This window comes from Haemorhous mexicanus, chromosome 25 (genome assembly GCF_027477595.1).
Source record: "Haemorhous mexicanus isolate bHaeMex1 chromosome 25, bHaeMex1.pri, whole genome shotgun sequence".
NCBI lineage: Eukaryota > Metazoa > Chordata > Aves > Passeriformes > Fringillidae > Haemorhous > Haemorhous mexicanus.
Genome location: NC_082365.1, coordinates 6,686,125 through 6,707,624, shown reverse-complemented (window position 1 = coordinate 6,707,624; position 21,500 = coordinate 6,686,125). Strand labels below are relative to the sequence as shown.

At 45.8% G+C, this 21,500-nt stretch overlaps 2 protein-coding genes across 2 annotated transcripts in view; both read left to right on the top strand.

Moving 5' to 3' along the window:
• The window catches only part of LOC132338333 (cryptochrome-1-like), a 36,958-nt gene extending 29,829 nt beyond the window's left edge, over positions 1 to 7,129 (top strand). The window contains exons 13-14 of the mRNA XM_059867729.1: positions 4,955 to 5,025; positions 7,068 to 7,129. Of these exons, the coding sequence (XP_059723712.1) occupies positions 4,955 to 5,013 (59 nt within the window). The 3' untranslated portion in view covers positions 5,014 to 5,025; positions 7,068 to 7,129. The remainder of the gene's footprint in view (positions 1 to 4,954; positions 5,026 to 7,067) is intronic.
• LRIF1 (ligand dependent nuclear receptor interacting factor 1) lies at positions 1,235 to 12,937 on the top strand. Its single transcript, XM_059867723.1, has 4 exons — positions 1,235 to 1,374; positions 7,068 to 8,592; positions 9,938 to 10,213; positions 11,436 to 12,937. Exons 1-4 carry the CDS (start codon positions 1,265 to 1,267, stop codon positions 11,898 to 11,900), a joined length of 2,376 nt encoding a protein of 791 aa, XP_059723706.1. The 5' UTR covers positions 1,235 to 1,264; the 3' UTR covers positions 11,901 to 12,937.
• Positions 12,938 to 21,500: the final 8,563 nt, after the last annotated feature.

Genomic DNA, 21,500 nt, shown 5'->3' with positions numbered 1-21,500 from the left:
TTCATGGATAACGTGACATGGAGCACCATGTCTGGCCCCACTGGTGACTGTCAGTGTGTTGGCTCAGGGCAGGGGAAGCAGCTGGAGCTCTGGGATGTGGGCTGACAAGGTCCTGGTTTACTATCTAAACCACACGGGCTCATCCCTGCCAAGGAAGGAGAATGAGCCTGGTGGCACTGATGGAGGGACACAGCTGCCAAAGCTGCTCTGAGAGCAGCCAAACGTGTCCCCAGCATTTTGTGTCACTTGGGCAATTTATGGTTGGGGAAAGCAAAATTTTATCAGGTGATTTTGAAACTCTTCCCTTCCATGGAATAGAGAGTCTGACACTGCAAGTCATGGAATTGCTGAGGTTGGAAAAGTCCTCCAGGATCAAGTCTAACCTGTGACCAGTCCTCACCTTGTCAACCTGATAAATTCCACCACTTTATTAATATAACAAAATAGCATTAATAGAATAGAATAGAATAGAATAGAATAGAAATGATATTATATATAACATAACATACATAACATAACAACATAATATAATATAATATAATATAATATAATATAATATAATATAATATAATATAATATAATATAATATAATATAATATAATATAATATAATATAATATAATATAATATAATATAATATAATATAATATAATATAATATAATATAATATAATATAATATAATATAATATAATATAATATAATATAATATTTACTTCATGTAATCTATAGTACAGATTTTATAAAATGTAAAAGGATAATAATGATCAATTTTCATTCTATTTGATTATAAATGTCATTATTTATTACTTTCATTTCAATTTATTTTACCACAATTAATTATAACTATACAATTATATCATGATAATATTAAATGATCTATGATTCATGTTATTCACATTATATATTACATAACATGTAGTACATATAAAGCTCACTGACAGCATGCAATGCTTCCCATGTGAGCATGTGTTCACCTCACTCTCTCTGACAGACATCTGCTATTGCATTCACTATATATTGCATTCACTATATATGCTATTCACTATAGCATATATTTGCATATGCAAATTGCCCTGTAAACGCCCGCCCCGCTCAGTGGCGCCGCGCCGTGGCTAGCCCGTGGCTCCCGCCCCTGCCCGGCCCCGCCCCACCCGTTTCCGCCCGCACCGGAAGCTCCACCCCCGCGGTGCCGCTCGCGGCCGCCGGGCGGCGCCACTTCCCGGAAGCGGCGGTGGGAGGGGCGAGGCAGGCGGAAGTGACGCGCATGCGGAGCCGCGGCGGGGCCGCCCCGCCATGTCGCGGAGCCCTGGGCGGCGGCCGCAGTTGTGAGTACGGGCGGGCCCGGGGCTCCGCCTTGCAGGGACGCCCCGCCAGGTACGGTCCCGCTGCTCCTCGCCCCGCCGGGACCCGTGGGCGGAAACGGGAGGGTGGGGGCGGCGGCGGCCCCGGCGGGACTGCCGGGAGGCGGGGAGGGCGTCGTCCTGTTCGTTCCTTTTCCCTCCATTCCTTTATTATCCCTTCTTTTCCCGTCTCTTTCTTATCCCGTTCTAACCCGTCCTTTCCTTGTCCTTTTCCCTCTTCCCTTGCCTTCTCCTTTCCTTTTCCCCTTCCCGTTCCAGGCGGAGCGGAGCGGCCCGGGGGCAGTTCCAGCTCCTCCCGCGTGCGGTGCCGTCTCCGGCTTGACGCCACTTGAGTTTTGGTTGAGTTTTGGTTGTGTTTTGTTTGTGTTTTGGTTGAGTTTTGGTTGTGTTTTGCTCTCGGGGGCTCTTGGTATTTGTTGTCACTGCTGCCACATCGCGGTGAGGGTGGTGTGTGCTGTAAGTAGTCGGGAAAAGGGGAGCGGGGGTGGAAGGAAGAGGAATTGAACCTTTCACATTAACGGAATTACTTCCGTTGGAAAAGTTCTTAAAGATCAATGAGTCCAACCATTCCCCCAGCACTGCCGCATTCTCCACAAACCCATGTCCCCAAGTGCCTCATCCACTCATTTTTTTAAACACTTCCACCGATGCTGATTCCACTTCTGCCTTGAGAAGCCTTTTCTGATGCTTGGTCACCCTTTCCTTGAAGAAATTTTCTCCAGTATCCAACCTGAACCTCCCCTGGCACAACTTGAGGCTGTTCCCTCTCTTCCTGTCCCTGCTCACAGGGAACACAGCCCAGCATCACCTGGCTGTCTCCTCCTGTCAGGAGTTGTGCAGAGCCAGAAGGGCCCCCCTGAGCCTCCTTTTCTCCAGGCTGAGCCCCTTTCCCAGCTCCCTCAGTGCCTCGTGGTGCTTCAGCCCCTTCCCAGCCCTGTTCTCTTCCCTGGACTCTCTGGGTCAGTTTCACTGATCCCTCATTACCATCAAACCACGAAGAGGTGGCTGTGCTGGGCTGTCCTGGCTTCAATTGTGCCCAGGGAGTCTTGGGCTGCCCAGCTCTCTGTGCCTCCATTCCTGCTTGGGAGCTCGGCCAGCCCAGTGGCTCAGCCGTGCTTTGGCTCTGAGGCTTTCCCTTTTCTCTCAGGGATTCTCAGGGTGCTTTGTGTGCTCAGGGATGAGTTCTGGGTGGTTTCTGAATCCTAGGGCTGCTGTGGGATCCATGTTAGGTGTTTGTGATGGTCACAGATTCTATCAGAGCTTTTGTGGCAGAGGAGGATTTGGTCATGGATCAGGAGAGCTGTGGTTGATAGTATAGCTCAGGGGCTGTTTCCTGGCAGTTTGCACATCCACAATTGTCTCTCTACTCCAGGGAATATTACACAGTGAATGAAAAGAGTTCCCAGAAACAATTACTGTCAAACAGAAAGTGTTTTTTCTGCCATTATAGAAAGCTTCTGGTTTAGGATAAAACCTCAAATCATGAGATAGCTTGGACTGAAATTATGGTCAGGATTCCTCCAAATTCAACGTCAATTTCTTGATTTCCTTTAGATGATGATAATGATAATAATGATGGTTATTCTATATTATCTAGATTATATGTTACTATATATTTATTATTACCCTTACTATTATTATTTTATTACAATTTTCAAGTAATCCATGGAATGAATGCAGCTGTAAAAAATAAATATGTGTCAACTACAGTCAATTAATTTTACTTTGTCCCTGGGTGCACATTTCCAATTGACAATAAATAGTTAGTTTGCCACTTCCTGGATCCAACTGAACCCATTAAAATAAATTCTTTTGGTTCTCTGGAGTAGCCCTGGTTATTTATTCACATTTGTGGATGAAAGTTGCGCCTAAAGGAACAGTTGGGAGGGAAGGCAGATGGAAAAGTAGCTCATTGTCCCTTCTGATAACTTTGCAGGAAAATTGAGCTAGGCTCTGGTTTCTGCTGATGCATTTTTTAATGGCACTGTCAGGATTTCTGTGAGAATCATGTGCTGGTGTTTGTACTGGATTTGGTGAATGAATTTATTTGGCAGAAATAAATATTCCTATTTCTTGAAACTATTCCGTGGGTGTTTTTGTTAATGGAAGCATAAAGGACAGAAGGTGAATGTTTGAATACTCAGTATTTTGTGTTTTGTGCTGGTTACTGAGAGTAATGAACACAGAGAGAAGTTTGGAAAGTAAAACTGGTGTGTCTGGTTATGAAAACAGGAATTCTGGTGAACTGAAGGAAATATAGATTATTCTTTTTATTTTTCTGTTTTGAAATAAGTAAAGAAATAGATCTCCCAGTTTCTTTCTGTTCTCTCTGATTTCCTGCTTTCCTTAATGCCACATCCATAGGGAAGTGTCAGTGTTGCCACACACAGACTGTTCACTAAAAGAAATCTCCTTTTTGGGTCAAAAAAAAGTGATCTGGTTGACAGATCCCTCTGTGAATGCCACAGAATTTTATTTGATTGGGTTTTTTTTTGAATTTGATAATTTCTCTGGTGATGTTAAATAAGATTTCTTCCAGTCCACCATTTTTTTGGTCTTCCATGAGCTTATTTCCCTCAAGGTTTGTTGATGGATCTGCCTTAGGCCTTTCTAAAGCATCATAACAACACAATTATTTCTGAGTGTTTGTATATGAGACTTGAAGAGATTTATTCTTATGGGGTTGGAAGTGAAGGAGGATGAAGAGGAGAAAAAAAACTCTACTTCAATAGCCATGGGAGAAGTCCCCATGGACAACCTGACATGATACAGATTAATCTGACACCCTAAAAAGGGAATACTGAGGGAGTTTTTTTCATTCTGCTTAAGACATTCTTAAAGATTCATTAATTCAAGGAAGCAGTAACCTTGAAGACTGAAGCAAAACAATTTCTAACGCTTCTCTTCATCACTCAAAAATGTATGGGGACAGTGCTTTATTTTATTCTGGTAACATGAAACTTCCTCGTGGTTGTTTCTTTGTATCACCTGGGAAAAGCTTTATGATGTGAAATTATTGCAACGAAGCCTTTTCAACTTGAGAGAGCTAAAAAGATTTGCCATGATTCTTTCCTCTGTCATTGGAATAAATATGCGTGAATTCCACTTCTCGGTATCTTGTTGGACTTTTCATTCTCTCTTGCCTATCCTTCAGCTTTTTGTCATTCTTCAGACATGTAAATACCTGATATTTGCTTCCAAGTTAAAGAATGCTATTTCCCAGACAATTATGATTTTGGGGCATCTTGCTCTTCTTCATGGAGATAAAAAGCTACAGTTGCCTTCTGTAATCATTAAAAGTAGAATGATCTGAAATTCAGGCAAATGAGATTTTTTTACTGGTGCTTTTTCTCTCAATCTACTTTTAAAGTTCCTGTTTGTAGCAAGTAAAAAACAATTTTTAAGTCCGTTGAGCTGGAGCTGAATGGTGATTCCAGGTGGAATAAGGGGGTGAGTGCTCGAAGCTGGCAGAGGAACATATTGATGCAAATATATCATCAGCTCATCTTTCCCTGTTTTTCTTGCTTTCTCTCCCTCTGGTCTGCTCTCCCTCCTCTTGCCCAAAAGTTAGAAGTGTCCTCTTGCTTTGACAGGTGGAGGAACAAGCCTCTTTGGAGGTTTCTTCTTGGTGCCAGTTTGCAGCCCTAGTTAGTTGGGGGTGCAGGTAAGTGCCTGTTTCTCTGTTCAGCACTTCCACGTTTGTGTGAATTGCTGAAAAAATCCTTCTGAATTTGCCTTTACTTCTTATATGCAGAAGCATAGTTGAGGCTGTAGATCATGAAGTTATGAAAGAAGTGTTGAGAGATTCAAAGCACAGAACAAAGTGTTGTCCAGGAGCTGCTGCTGTTCCTCATTTGCATTGTCAGTAGTGCTAGAAGGTTTAAAGTTCTCCAAAAGTATTGTTTCTCTGCTTTAATTATGTTCAAACACACATATTGTGTGTGTAGAATATTTCCACTTCCTCTTTGTTTAAGCAAAACTGTTTTCTGTCAGATTGTTGCCTGTCAGTGCTAGTCCATCTCAACTCTCATTGTGATATATTGCCCATATTTTAATTTTCAGTACCTTAAAAACAAAAGTACTGCAGAATTTCCTGCCCACTACACTATTACCTTATGTAAAAATCTCAAATTTTCACACACTGTGACCAGAAATGAGGCATTGTACCAAAATACTAGGTATGGGAGTTAATTCCAAGGTCACAGCAAGGAAAGCTCTGTGTCCCTGATGCCTTTGTGTGTTGGGCATTTAGTAGTGGGTTGTTTGTGTCAGTCCCCAGGGGAACATTCCCGCAGCAGCAACTGCCCAGCTTTGGGAGTGAAGAGCATTCCTGTGACTTCTCACTTGATGGGAAAAGGCAAAAAGGCAAAGGCTGGTTGACTCCTGAGCAGGCACAGTGGTGGGAGGCAGGACTGAGCTCTCCCAGACACTGCTCCAAGCTGAGTTAGAAGCCAAAAAATATAGAAAAAATGCTGGTTTCAAAACTACCTGACAGAAGGCAGAACACAGCACTGATGTCATTGGGATGGGACTGGGAACATTCCCATGTTCATCTTCCCAGGCATTTAGTGATGTAGGAGGTCGATGGGATGGAGCTGGTGTTCTTGGTGACTCCAGGTGGAGTTAGCAGCTCTGCCTGTTAATCATTCTGGATCTGCTGTCAGGAAACAACTTCCAGTGATTTGGTCTCTTCATTCCAGTGAGGGCAGCTCTGTTTACCCACACGTGTCTCTGCAGTGCTTTGGGCAGTAGATTGTTCTGCTCAGAGTCCAGGAGCTCTTTGCAGAAGAGCTTGCTTTGGGCAAACTCCACCAGAGTGGAAAAGGTTCTTTGTCTTGCTATGGACTCAGAAAATCTTAGTGTTTGGAACAGTCACAACTAACTTGTGTTTTGACAAGATCTGTTGGTCTCTTGGTGAGTTCTTAACTTCACCTGCAAGAAATCTTTGTTTTCTCTTTGAGATGTCCCTAGTGTTTCCATGTGTTCTTCCTTGGTTTTGAGGCCTTTTCCTTCCCAGACTTAGACTTCTGTTTTCAAAAATGTTTATAACCCAGTAGTATTTGAGGGTTTTCTATCTCTTTGAGGACGAACCACCTCTGTGGTCTGTATCTGCTTCAGGAATGCCCAAGCAGGTGCAATGGAGGGACAGGAGCCACCTGTTCCACAAGATAAACACATCCTGCTTCCAAATTCCTTTGTTGTGTCTGAAGTAATTTCTGCTTCCATCTTGCCATGCAACTACTCTGCCTGTATTTTCCTGAAGTGTTCCTGAAATTCATAGTTTGTAGCACTCAGGAAAGATATAAGGACTAACAGGGAGGTGGGAAAAGGAAGAATATGGCTTCTCTGGGAAATCGGGAGGTAGTGGTTTCGTTTTCAAAATGAAAGGCCCCATGAGGGGAAGCAGAGGTAATGTGAGGTGTTTCCTGGGGTCTTTTAACTTATTTTTAATCTGAAAAAGATGCCATTTCTTGTTACTCTGGGGTGTTGAAGTTGGACACTATTTTCAGACAGTCTGAGGTGGTCTGAAATGGAAACCCATGTAGGTCAGTTGGAAGCTCCTGAAGATTAGCTCAGTCATTTTCCAGGAGTTAGTCTGCTTCAGCCCTGGGTGTAGAGTTCACTGATGCTCGTGAATTAAAGTACCTATGCTTATTCACTTACACTGCCTTTCATTTTTCTCTCTTTTCCCTTTTCTTTGTCAAGCATTGCAGGCTGTATGTACCGAGTCATTCAGACAACGGGACCAGATGGAAAAAACCTTCTGAAATTGCTTCCCATTTCTAAAACTTCTGGAAGCTTTGTGCCAATAGTTCAGTCTCCAGCCATGCCAAATAATTCTAACGCAAATGTTTCTAGCCCAGTCCATCTTACTTTTAAGACACAGATTGGCAATACTGCTGCACCTTCATCTGTTCAGATACCGATTTTTCAGCCTCCTAATCCTGGAAAGATTATTTTTACGAGGACATTAGACAAGCAGGAAAGTGCTAGGGCAGGTTCTGAAAAGGAAAGCTTGATTCCAAGTGCAGCTGCCAATGCCCAGAGCAGCTGTGTGCCCATGGATGGAGTGTCCTTGCAGAACGTGGCCATCACGAGCTCCTCTCACCAGAGCAGCACAACCTACATGGTGGTGAACACCAAACCCCTCCCAGTGACTGTCAAGTCTCCAGTGCTGCCCTCCGGACACCACCTCCAGATTCCAGCTGATGCAGAAGTGAAATCTGTCCCAGCGTCTCTTTTGCCACCTGCAATACAGCAAAAAATCCTGGCAGCTGCAGCCACCAATGTGTCTGGAGGGGCTGACAGTACAAAAGCACCGACAGTGATTTACGTGTCACCCGTAAACACAGTGAAAACCTCCCAAGTCCTGCCCAAGCACTTGCAGAGCTTTTGCCCCAAATCTGCCACGGAAGTTTCAAAGACACTGATAGTGACAGCTGCCCAAAAGGGATCTGGTTCTTCTCCTGAGCCAGTCACATCCGAGGGGCAGCAGTGCCAGCAAACACCCATGAAATGGATTGTGGAAGAGACTGCCCCGCTCTCAGCAGCTTGTCGTATCCCTGTAAAGTCTTCAAGTAATGTGGCTTCCAAGATCCTGAAAACTTTGTCAGACACAAAGAATGTAGAAGTTAACCATGCAAATATTTTGCCACTCTGTTCTAATGGTCCTGGTGGAAGCCAAACCAAAATCACACGTTTAAAAGATAATGCTCTGGTCATGTACAATGGGAAAGTCTATTTATTGACCAAAAGAGGCTCTGATGTTCTGTCAGCCCAGGCTGACAAACAGACATCTCCCTCTTCTGATGCTTTACTTAAAAAGGAGACATCCAAGCAAATTGATTCTACCGAAGTCAATAAAATAACCAGCAAAGTGGTGAATCTGGTGTTGTCAAAAAGCAAAGGAGTGGTGATGTCTCAGAAAGACCCAAAAGCGTGTACAGTTTCCAAAAATTCATCACCAATTAGCTTAAGAAATGACTTAAAATCCACACCTGCAGCTCTGCTGACACCAAGTGCTAATCAGCAGGATCCCACTGTAGTCCAGAGACAGAGTTTGCCCTTCACCAAGAGCATTTCTTGCAGTGAAGTGATCCCAGTTCCAGCAGTAGGGATGCAGGAGAGTGTGTGGCAAAATGGCAAAGACATGAGTCATTGCCCAAGAGCAGCAGGGGCTGTGTTACCTCAGGCTAAGCAGGAATGTGCTGTCAGTGAAGACTGGCCAAAGGTAATAAATCATAAACATGGTGCTCAGTGGTTCTGTGGTCCTGGTTTTAGGTGGATAAAATAACTCTTGATGAGTTCACACATTTTTGTAACCACGTATCCTGGAAATGCTGCTCTAAGGTTGGTCCTAGTCAATAAATGGCCTTTTTCCCAATAATTTTGCATTGTGCAAGTGAGAAATGCATAGAAAAGAAAGGGGCAGAGGAAAGATGGCTTTTGATTTCCTCCCAAGATAAATGATCAGCAATAACTGAACTCCAGGGAGCTGTTCATGGTTTGAGCTCTTAGATGTTGATGCCACATGCTTACAGCACAACCTTAGGGCTGTAGGGGTGGTGTAGGGTAGAGAAGGACAAGTTTGTGGCTTCACAAGAGGAAAATAAGTTGGAAGAGCAGAGTTTGTCCTCCAGAGACAGCTCTGGTGTGGCACTGTCTGCTCCAGACTCCGCTGGCTCTGACAGCCATGGGCAGGAGCTGTGTTTCCTTCCTCCCCTGCCCTGGTGGGGAGGATCCACCTCCTTCGCTCCTGGGTCCACGCCAGGCAGAAGGAACTCTGGAGATCCTTAGCGGCTGAATTGACATATTCTTTTAAGGTCATAATGTTGAAAATATGTTAAAGGTTGTAAGCCTTCATTCCCCAAACTCCCCACACAGGATTGGGGGTCGTGTTTTTAGTAGCTTCAGAGGCCAGAATGAATTTGTCTCCAAAGGAAAAAAAATCCGAAATTCTTTTATGTTGTCCAGGAAGAACAGAAATGTCAGCTGAGTGTATTTTTGCAAATTGTAGACATTTAATTGTTGCAACAGACTTAATACCTAGCTTTTTGATTGTCAACTGAAAAATGGTTGAAATACCATTTATTTTCTTCAGTGCTGTGCGATGCTGAGTCTCAGCATTTGCTTTAGCCTTGGAGGGAAATAGCTCAGCAAATTTGGTATTCTTGTCTCTAAATTTGCAAAGCCCTGGATTGCAGAGTAAAGATACTACTTGCTCTTCCCTCCTCTTTCTTTGGTACTTTGAAAAGGTAGAACAAGTGATTCTCTTGTTGCTTCTTTTATTTCTGTGGTTTCTGGTTGGCCTGGACATTTTCGGGATGTTCCACAATGTACTTAAGGTGTTAAATAACGAGTGGTAGACCTATAGTAATTTGCATATAATTTATCAAAATCAGTTTATCTGTGTCAAATGTTACCTGTTAAATGTAGCTCTTGGAGAATGGCAGACAAAATAAATGTTCACCTGTCTTTCTAGTACTTACTTTTTGTATATTAATATATGTAATCTATTTAGAGATATACATGGTGAGAGAGTGATTGATGGCTCTCTCACTGTTTCTGTATTTCAGATGCAATGTGTAAAGATGGATTCACCGGGAAAGGTTATTCAAATCAAACACCAAGAGCACCCACACTGGAGACAATACTTGGAACTAAGGAAAAAATTTGGTCTCTTTAAGGAAGAGAGAGTTTACCTTACGAGAGTACCATTAAGGGCCTTCTGTGAGAATCCAGAAGAAAGGGTTTGTTCCAGTGACAGCGTGGAAAGGAATAATGAGTCTTGCAGTTCATCCTCATTGGATGTGGAAGTAATGAGTCATCATCAGGAATGTGTTAAAGAAAAGGTACCTGGGATTTTTCAGTGCTAAACACACTCAGAAAACAGTGTATGTTTAGTCAGTAGAGAGCTGGGGGTGTTTGGAGCCTCCCATCTCTGGATTCACCAGGAGAGTCAGGAGTTGTTGGGATCTTTATGAGAATTATTCCTAGAACTTGTGTGAGATTTCTGTATGACTCAAGCACCTTCTAGGAATTTTTATTCTCAGTTTTGGATTCTGCTGGAGGGAACTTGAACAGCAAATGCTTTTGAGAAGACTGTCTCTACTACTATGGTGATGGTCCTTGTTAGAATAGGGACCTGACCTCGGGATCCTGATTTATATTTAAGCCTCTGCAGATGGTTATGTTTGTCAAGCAGTGCAGTGGGTAGGCAGAGGAATGGGTTACTTGAAATTAAAAAAAATTTACTTGTGGATCTGTTCAATCTTTAGAATTACCAATGTTATTACAAACTTTGTCATTGTTTGGGTATTTCTGGATGGGAGAACTTCCATGTTAATGCATGGAAAGGATTTTATCCATCTAAGTATTTCTGTTCAGCTACATTTGCTTCTGTGTGATTCTACTCAACTCAGTCAAAGACTTTCTCAGGTTTACTAATTTTGTGCTAATAATTGAGCAGATCCATGGCTGCTCTTAACATTAGCATTAACCCATCCTTTAGAAGTGTGCAAGACCAGGGTGGATGGAGCTTGAAGTGGCCTGTTCTCATGGAAGGTGTCCTTGCCCATGGCAAGGGGCAGAATGGAATGGGATTTAAGGTCTATTCCAACTCAAAGCAGAATGTGATTCCATTATTCAAATAATAAAACATTTGTGAGGAATTTAGTCTGATAATGGACACTACTCTTCAGATTGAGGTTTTGGAAATGTAGACATGAAGAATTCTTCTGCACTGAATTTTCCCATCAAATTAGAAAGTTTTTGTCTTGCAGTACTGTTAATTTAAACAGCCACAGGAGATGATGGATTTGGCCAGGAAAGGCAGACATGCAACATTGACTAAGGAAGGAATTCAGTGTCTGGAATTGTTAAGTGGGAATCTTTGCTAGAAAAACATCAAACACAAAAATATGTTTGTTCCTTTGCTGAAAGAAACTTCTTCCAGGCAGTAATTTTAGAAAGCTTGAAACAAATAAGTTGTAATTTTTGCTTAGAGAACTTGGTGTTATAATGTAACTGATACCAACTTTAACAGAAGTGCATTTTGTCTGTTTCTAACTGCAGATAATTGTGGATCTGGAAGAGGATTTGATTAGGAAAAGGAAAATAAAATCTTCACCTTTGTCGGACAGTGGCAAGAGGAGGAGAACTTCAATCAAATCAGCCACAAGTCCCAGTTTAGAAAACAGCTCAAGTTCCAGTGCATGTAACAGGAATGTTTCACCTGCACCAGCCTCAGCACAGCCAAGTGTTCCCACTGGCTTTGTTGGAGTGTCCCAAGAGAGGGACTTGGAGCAGGACACATTCCCCCGGTACAGTGACACTACCCACCCAGGGATTTCAGTTTTAGTGACTTCTGAAGAGGATACTTCCATTCTGGAAGGTTCTTTCCGAGATGATGCTTTCCCTATGGCTCCCCCAGACCTGGATGAGACAATACGGGATGAAAAAATCAAGCGACTGAAGCAGGTCCTGCGGCAGCAGAACGCGGCGCTGGAGGAAATGCGCCGGGAAATGCAGCAGACCTGAGACCCCTGCCCTGGGGATCCCAACCTCATGCATCACCTCTTCAGTGACTTCAAGAGAAAATTCTGTGCTTAAATGAATATTTCTGGTAGATGGAAGAACTAGATGAATTTTAAGTATGTGTGTATTTAGAGAACTGTAGGTTTTTGTTAAATGCCAGAAATAAGAGAGTTGACCATCAAATTCTACTTCTAGGACATGATCCAAGAGCACAGACAAAGGGCATTTTTACCAGCATATTCCCCATATTTTGAATTGAGGGGGTTCTTTATTAGCCTCAGCAAATAAACTTTCCCCTTTCGAATTCCACGGCCTGGCTCTTAGAACACCAATGCAAATTGCAAACCCTAGTTGTAGATACTTTTTTGTTTGTTTTTCTTATGTGCACGAGAACTTTGATAACTCCTGAGAACTGTTAATTTTCAGAAGAGGTCAACAGTCAGTGGTTAAAAAATGCTTTTTAAATTATCTGGGAATTAGACTTTAGACAGTAACAGTACAGATATTTATGCAAAACCTCTTGCAGATGTGAAGACAGAGGCAGGAGGAGCCCCGTGACATTTGTTTGGATTCATGGTTCTCTCTGCCATTATTGTGAGCCTTTATAAGGCCATGGCCAGCTGTGCAATGTGGAAATTTGGTTGTGGGGTTGCTTGGGAAGAGTGGGATGTATTTTTTTTTAAGCAGAATTCTGTTAATAATAATTTCTTGAAGCTAAAAGACTTCTTTATCCCTGGGTGGTATCTTTAACAATCCTCAATGAGTGTCTTTTAATTTGTTGTTGTTTGAACATGTCCCTTGCCTACTTCAGTTGTGGTACCTTAGTTTGTCTTATAGGAGGGGATGTGCCCTCAGACTGTCTTTACATCCTAATTTTCGGAGAACTTTATGTGTATTTCCCCTCCGTGCTCTGTTGTATGTGTAGGGACACCTTTCCTTGTCCTCTATTGTCCATGTCTTTAATCATTGCAGGTTCCTTCTGCAGTTTTTCAGTTTCCCTTTCACCAAATAATAACTTTTTTTGCCAGCAGAGTTTGTAATTGCTTTGTTACTGTCTGTTTATACTTATGTTAAACCACCAATCCTGGCAGAGCTCTGCTGCAAATTTGTGTTCATGGAAGCCTTTTTTTTTTACTGTCCTTACTTTCGGTTTTATTCTTATTTTGTTTAATTTTAATCAAATTCTCATCTGCCGGGTTTTCATTTATTATCCCTTGATGCCCAGTTTATCTTTAGGGTTTTGGTGGAGGATGGATGTTTCTTGGAGACCTTAGTCCCGTATTCCTTATTTATTTAAGTTTTCACAGTGGGAAAAATTCCAATGGATTGGAGAGGCAGGAGAGGTTTTTACAAGGGAAGAAAACTGAAGTTCCTGCTCTGAAGAATCACAGAATCAGAGAAGGGTTTGGTGTGTAAGGATTCTTAAAGCTCATCTCATTCTACCCCCTGCCATGGGCAGGAACATGTTCCACTATCCCAGGTTGCTCCAAGTCCCGTCCAGCCTGGCCTGTGACACTTCCAAGAATGGGGAGAGCTCAAGCTAGACGAAGGTGATGGGCCACAGGCACAGTGGTGGGTGAGGAGGGAAGGTGAATAATAGAAATAAACTCTGCAGTGATTGAGATTACTTCATAGGAGGGAAGTGTGGTGGAACAAGCAAGTCAGGATGGTAGTGTGGTATCTATGGGCTCACTGTGTATGGAATGGGTGTTTTGGGACAGAATTGACTTTGGCCAACCCTGGACACCCACCTGTCCACTCGCTCCCTTCCTGCGAGATGTCGGAAAATGGAAGAATGGAATTGTGGGTGGAGATAAAGGAGTTTAACAGGTCAAGCAAAAGCCGCTTGCACAAAAAGTAAAATCAGGAATTCAGTCACCACGTCCTGTCAGCAGGCAGAAGATCAGCCATTTCCGGGGTCTCTGTGTGCACAATATTCACTTGGAAGACAAATGCTGTGACCAGAAATGTCTTTCCATCCTCCTGCTTTCATAAAGCTTTTATTTGCTGAGCATGGCCTCCTGTGGTATGGAATATCCCTTTGATCAGTCTGGGAAGACTGTCCAGGCTGAGTCTCTTCCCAGTTTCTTGTCCATCCCCAAATTTCTGTCCATCCCAAGCCTGCTAGGGGGTGCACAACAAGAGAAGGAAAAAATCTGGATGTCATGGGAGCTCTCCTCAAAACACGGGCGTGTGATCAGCGGTCTCCTCAAAATCCCAAACATGGCATGACGTGGGGCAGCTGTGAAGGACATCGACTCCATCCCATCTGAAAGGATGAAATGGGACTTGGGAAGGAGATGGAGGCAGCCTTGTGTTGTGCGTCTGGTGCTGCAGTCACCTGGTAGATACTCTTCCAACAAGCTTTGCTCACTGTTCTCTAACAAATATCTTTCCTTTATTTTCCAATGATCTCAAAAAAAAATTAATGAAGCTGAGTTCTCTTATCCTCTCATTTCACTTGAGGATTCCAGCATTGACATTCTACAATGCACCATCTTTCTCCCAGAACCTCTTTTACCCTAACAAAGTAGTCCATTTGCCTGAGTTTTTTGTAGAGACGATAAAGTACTCAAAGTTTGGAGAAGAATCCTCACTAAAATTTTGAAGAAATGTGACCAGGATTTGATGGATGAAGGTGAATGGGCTATGTCCAGTATATGATGGAGAACACTTGCTGCAGTTCAGAAACCAAGTATGGAAGAGAGAGTTCTTCCTTGGAACAGCACCAGTGCAAAGTTGCAGGGATCACTGAGAGTCAAGAGAAGCCTCTTGGTGTGCCAACGGGGGAAAGTTGTGCCAAGAGGAGCAAAGGAGCTTCTGACAGTCAAGGACCTTGAGGCTGTTGGAGCTGCTCCTCATCCAGACTCATGATCTGCAGCACGGATTGTATTTTGCTGCCATGAACTCCGGCAATTTATGAAGAGTCTGTGACAAGAACAAGAGTTCTGGAAATGCTGGCTGTCACCCCAGGAGTGAAGGTGACTGGTGGCCATCCCTGAGTGCAGCCCAGCCTGGCAGGAAAGTGTTACACACCGGAATTGCTGTGCTAAGTACATATGAAATCCATGGATTTAGGATACAATTACAACTTCAAGCAAATTCCTGGCAAGAATCAGTGGAAGACCGTTTAGGAATTTCAGAGTCCAAAGAGCAGGGGTGGCAGTGAGTGCTGGACAGAACAGATCAGGAAGTGAAGATGGTGCTGGGCCAGTTGCCAACATCAGCCAAACCTGGCGCCTTGGAGTCCCTGGCCAGAACTGTCCCTGTGCCTGTCTGGAGACCCATCACAGAATTTCTGTGTGAGGCAGAAACCTTCACAGGGGTCTGTCCTAGACATAGAATCATTGGATCATTTAGATTGCAAAAGGCCCTCAAGATCATCAAATCCGACCATAAACCTGAGGTGGCTAAGCCCAGCACTGACCCAGATCTGGGCATTGCCAGGTGCAGCCCAGGAAGCCAACTGGGGTTGGCTTTAGGGGGCTGTACCAGGAACAACCATTATATGAAGCTCTGGACAGACAATAGCTGTGCCACATTCACAACACTGAGCAGAGTATAATTGATCCAGGAGGTTCTGGAATGTTGAGGACAAACTCTAAGTGAGAGAGGAGCCAGCAAGGAGAGGAGCTGGGCTGGACCTTGTGCTCACGAACAAGGACGACCTGGTAGGGAATGAGAATCTTAAGGGCAGCCTGGGCTGAGTGAACATGGAATGGTGGATTCAGGATCCTCAGGGCAACAAGGAGAGCACAGTGAGCCCTGGGACTCAGGATGCCTCTTCAGGGATCCCCTTCGTTGAGTCTCATGGGATAAAGCCCTGGAGGGAAGAGGGGCCCAGGAGAGCTTGTTCATATTTAAGGATCTCATCCAAGCTCAGGAGACGCATCCCAAGCACGAGGAGTTTGGACAAAAACTCCAAGAGGTCTGTGAGAGTGAACAAGGAGCTCCTGGACAAACTCAAAGAGTGTAGAAGCAAAGACAGGCAGCCTAGGAGGAATACAGAGGGATTGTCTGAGTAGCCAGGGATCCAGTTAGGAAACCTGAAGCCCTGGTAAAGTCTGGCCAGGGACATCAAGGGCAACAGAAAAGCTTCTATAGGTACATTGGTGATAAAAGGAAGACTGGGGAAAATGTGGGCCCTCTTCAGAAGAAAATGGGACATCTGCTTTCCCAGGACATGGATAAGTCTGAGGTTCTCAGTGTTTGTGCCCCAGTCTTCCCTGGGAAGTGACCCAGTCACACCGCCAGAGATACAGGGGCAAAAGCAGGGACTGAGAGAAGGAAGAACTGTCCACACTAGGAGAACCACAGAATTCCAGAACCATTAAGGTTGGAAAAGCCCTCCAAGGTCATCAAGTCAAAGTTGTGTCATCGAGTCCAACCTGTGACCAACATCTACCTTGCCACTCAGCCCAGAGCACTGAGTGCCACGTTCAGGCATTCCTTGCACACCTCCAGGTATGACAACTGCATCATCTCCCTGGGAAGACCCTTCAATGCCTGATCACCCCTTCCAGGAAGAAATTCCTCCTGATGTCCAACCTGAGACTTTCCTGTACAACTTGAAGCTGTTTCCTCTTGTCCTGTCCCTGTTCCCTGGGAGCAGAGTCTGACCTCCCCTGGCTGCCCCCTCCTGTCAGGGAGTTGTGCAGAGCCAAAAGGTCTCCCCTGAGCCTCCTTTTCTCCAGGCTGAGCCCCCCAGCTCTCTCATCCATTCCTAAGAGGACTTATGCTCCATACTCTTCACCAGCTCTGTTCCTTTCTCTGGGCTTGAGAAGATAAAGTATCTTCTACTGGAGTATCTTAAATACTCCAGTAAAGGAGTATTTAAGGAATATGAAGGTGCACAGGTCTGTGAGACCTGATGAGATGCATCTATGGATCCTGGGGGAACTGGCAGAGGAAGTTCCTAAGCCACTCTCCATCACATTTGAGAAGTTGTGGCAGATCAGTGAAGTTCCCACTGACTGGAAAATGGAAAATTTGACCCTGTTTTTCAAAAGAGAAGGCAGATGCAGTATGCTACAGGCCAATCAGTCACACTGGTGTCCAGCAAGATCATAGAGAAGATGCATCTGGAAACTGTGCTAAGGCACATGGAAAATAAAAGGTGATTGGTTACAATCCGCATGGCTTCTCTGAAGACAAATTGTGCCTGACAAATTTGGTCGCCTTGTATGACAGGGTGACAGTGCTGATAGGTGAGGGCAGAGCAACTGACATATCTACCTGGAGTGTGCAAAGCATTTGACACTGTCCTGCAGGACAGCCTTGTCTCAAAACTGGAGAGACATGGATCTGATGGGTGGAACACTCACTGGATAAGGAATTGGCTGGATGGTGGCACTCAAAGCATTGTGGTCTGCAGCTGTAGACAAGTATGTCTGAGTGGAGACCAGTGACAGGTGGTGCCCCAAGGGTCCGTCTTGGGACCAGTGCTGTCTTTGTCAGTGACATGGACAAGTGGGATTGAGGCACCCTCAGCATGGTGCTGACAGTGAGATGTTTGGTGGAGTCACACACTGGAGGAAAGGGATGGGGCATCCAGAGGGAGCTGGATGGGTTGGAGAGGTAGGATCATGTGAACCTCATGAAGTTCAACAAGGCCAAGGATGAGATCTTGCCCCTGGGTGGGGGTGACCCACAGCACAACTCCAGGCTGGGGGATGAATGGAGCAGCCCTCAACAGAAGGACCTGGGCGTGTTGGTGGATGAGAAACTCAACAGGAGTGACTCCATCAGTGATGAGGGAAAGCTGACAGATGGCATGTATCTAAACTTCTGTAATAATTTGATGTGGTTTTCCCCTAGTATCCTCTAAATTGGAGAGTTGGATTTAATGGGTTGACTGCCAGGTGGATAAGGAGCTGGTTGGATGGTCACATCCAGGCGGTTTTGGTCAATGGCTCAGAGTCCCAGTGGACATTAATGACAGTGGTGTCCCTCATGAATCTGTACTGGGACCTGTAGTGTCCCTCAGGGGTCTGTACTGGGACCAGCATTGTGTAATATCTTCATTAATGACAAATGAAGGGATCTAGGGCACCCTGAGCAGGTTTGTAGGTGACACTGAGCTGAGGGGGTAGGGACACTCCTGAGGGAGAGAGTCATTGAGAGGGACCTGGACAAGGTCAGAAGTGGCCCATGGGAAACTCAAGAGGTTTAATAAGGCCAAGTTCCAGGTGCTGCAGCTGGGTCAGGGTGACCCTGGGATGGATCCAGGCTGGGGGTGAGCAGATGGAGCAGCCCTGGGAGAATGACTTGGGGGTGTTGATGGGTGAGACCTGGATATGCCTCAGCCCAGAAACCCCCCAAGCCCTGGGCTGATCCCCCAGTGTGGGCAGCAGGGGAGGGGGGTTCTTCCCCTCTGTGCCACTCAGGTGAGACCCCACCTGCAGAGCTGCCTCCAGCCCTGGAACCCAACAGCAGCAGAAGGATGTGGAGCTGCTGGAGCAAGTGCAGAGGAGGCCACGGAGATGCTCAGAGGGCTGGAGTCCCTCTGCTCTGGAGCCAGGCTGGGAGAGTTCATCTGGAGAGAGATGCTCTAGGGGAAGAGAAGGTTCCAGGGAGACCTTAGAGCCCCTTCCTGTGCCCAAAGGGCTCCAGGAGAGCTGGAGAGGGACTTGGGACAAGCATGGAGGGACTGGACAAGGGGGAATGGCTTCCCACTGCCAGAGGGCAGGGTTAGATGGGATATTGGGAAGGAATTGTTCCCTGTGGAGGTGGGGAGGCCCTGACCCAGGCTGCCCAGAGAAGCTGTGGTTGCCCCATGCATGAAGGTGTCCAAGGCCAGGTTGGACAGGCCTTGGAGCAACCCGGAATAGAGGAAGGTGCCCTGCCCATGACACAGTGGTAGAATGAGATGATCTTTAATGTCCCTTCCCACCCAAACCATCTTGGGATTCTATTAATCAAGATCCGAGGACTGTCCCCAGAATGCATCCCTGGGCAGAGCTGAACCAGGGCCACCCACAACAGCCCAGGCCAGGGCTGGATGCTCAGGCTTGGGCTTATGTGGAGCTCATGGGCCATGAGTGTGTGAGGAGGTCCCAGGGGGCTGGTCAGAGCAATTCAGGTGTATTAATGGATCCTGTCAGTCTGTTCAGTGCTCGGCTGGTCAGGCATTGGAAGGGGCTGCCCAGGGAGCTGGTGGAGGCACCATCCCTGGAGTTGTTTAAAGGGTGTCTGGATCTCGCTGGCTGATGTGATTTAGGTGTTATGGGGCTACAGTGGCAGTATGGGATGGACTTGGATGGATGATCTTGAAGGTCTTTTTCAACCATGATGATTCCGTGGGAGGTGGGACCCAACCTAGACCCTGGGTCATGACTCTCTTGCTGGGACTGCAGAGAAAGGGAAAAAGGCAGGGATTCACTGGGAGTGTGGAACTCTGGAGCAGCTGGGGGCAGGGAGCTGCTCCTCATTGACTGCTGCTCATTGACTGAGACTGCTCATCCGTCTCTTGGCAAAGGGTGATTCAGCAGGAAAAGGGTTTTCCTGGCATTGAGGAGGCCCCTCAATGTCTCAATGTTGTTGTTAAACAGAGAAGAATTGGATGCTCTGAGGCTGAATTTCCATGGATCTGCAGCTGAGCAGGAATCCCAGCACGTGGTGCTGGGCTGATAGGGGAGCAGTGAGGGAGGTTTGGAGGCTTTACCTGTAAACCCAGGAATGTACTGGTTTGGGCAGTAAAATCATAATCTCTGAGGTTGAAAAAGCCCTCTGAGATCATGGAGTCAAATTTTCCCCATCACTGCCAAGGCCACCATTAATCATGTTCCCTAAGTGCCACATGCACATGGTTTTTTAAAATCCCTCCAGGACTGGTGACTCCACCACTGTCATGGGCAGGACTGTGCCAGGACTGGACAACCCTTTTGGGGAAGAAATTTTTCCTGTTGTCCAACCTAAACCTCAGTCTGCCCTGGCTGGCTCATCACAGTGGCATTAAGTTACAGAGAAATTCCTGCTCTCTGGGGCAGGAATTGCTTCTGGGATGTCTGTTCAGGATCAACCTCTCTGTATTTCACAGGGATCCGTGGAGAAAGCAGTGAAGGGAAGGTGAGGAAAGCCCTGTGAGCAGGCAGATGCCTTCTTGAGAGCTACCTGAATGCATCACTTGGGGTTTTTTCTTATCCTCCCATCATATCAGGCAAAGAGCTCTCTCCCTCCTTCTCCACAGGGATCCCATCACTGTTGGCACTATCTCTTGCTTAAACCATTTGTCTAATGAGCCTTGGGGGAGGCAAAGGATTCTCTCAGCTGAAACATCACATTTTCTACACTGGAGTAGTTAATCAGGAACTGCGCTTTACCTATTCCCTGCTTAGGAATTGCGTGGCCAAGAGTGCAGCTCTCCAGGGTTGCTAGGATCCCTAAGGATTCATCAGCAGGTAAAACAGAATACTTGAGAAACCTTCCCAGGCCATTGAGTACAGGGTTCTCTGTGACTCAATGAGAATCACATCCACCTGTCCTCCCACCCCACTGCCCTCAGTAGTATGGCATCTTCTGGCCCCAAATGTTGTTTCCACTCTGTGGATTTTCTGAACTCTGGCTGAACCAGGCTGGAAGTGCAGTAACAGGGATGGAGACATCCCATTTAAATCTGGAAGAAAGAAGCTATTCAGAGAAAGCTGGGGTTTCCAGGAGGCCTCCAGCCTCCTTGATTAATTTCTCTCCATGTGCTTTGTCTGCTTCTCCAGGAAGGGAAGATGCCAAAGTAAGGGATTTTGGAGTAGGAGGAAATGTGCTGGGACCCATGTACAAGCCTTGAGCACTAACTTGGGAAGGGAACTGAGCTATTCCTGCCAAGCAGGGCTCAGAGGCAACTGTGGAGGTACTTGGTAGGTCTGTGTGCAATCAAATATCCCTCAATCGGCTGTACTTTGATAGAATTAGAGATACTTGTTTTTAAGGCTTCTGGCTTGGCCCTGGGCATGAGTGTGGGAGGTTGTCCCTATGGATTGACCCTGGAAGCAGCTGGTGTGTCTGGCACTTAGAGGCTCATGGAGCTCGGCCTCTGGAGCACACAGACACTCCACTCCGCAGGGTTGGGATAAGGGCTGTCAGCAATCTGGGAACTGCTGGAAGCAGCTGGAGGAAGGAGCAGCTGGCTTAGGTTGGAGGCTCTCAGAGAGCACCAGGGATGTCGAGGACAGGGGTCACTCTCTGGGGTGTTTAAGGGACAGCTCTTTGCTCAGTGGGAACAGGACATGGGCTGCCTTGGCCAACTCTTCCACCTGTGTAACAGGGATGCTTGGCATGAGAATTCCTGGGTCAACATGCCTGTAAGATCCAACAACTGCCAGGGAGAAGGAGGGAAGGAAGGCCAGGTTGGACAGGGCCTGGAACAAGCTGGTCTAGTGGAAGGTGTCCTTGTGCATGGTAGGGGATGGAATGGGATGGGCTTTAAGGTCCCTTCTGAGCCAAACCCTTCTGGGATTCCATGGCTGCGTGGTTCCTGCTGCTCCCTGTCACTCCTCTCCAGAGCCAGCATAGGGCTGCCCTTCCAGCAGGAGGGAGCTGCTCAGCTGCCTCTTGACCTCCAGAGCAGGCTGTGGTGTGAAGAGGTTTTTCCCTGTGGGCTGCTCAAAG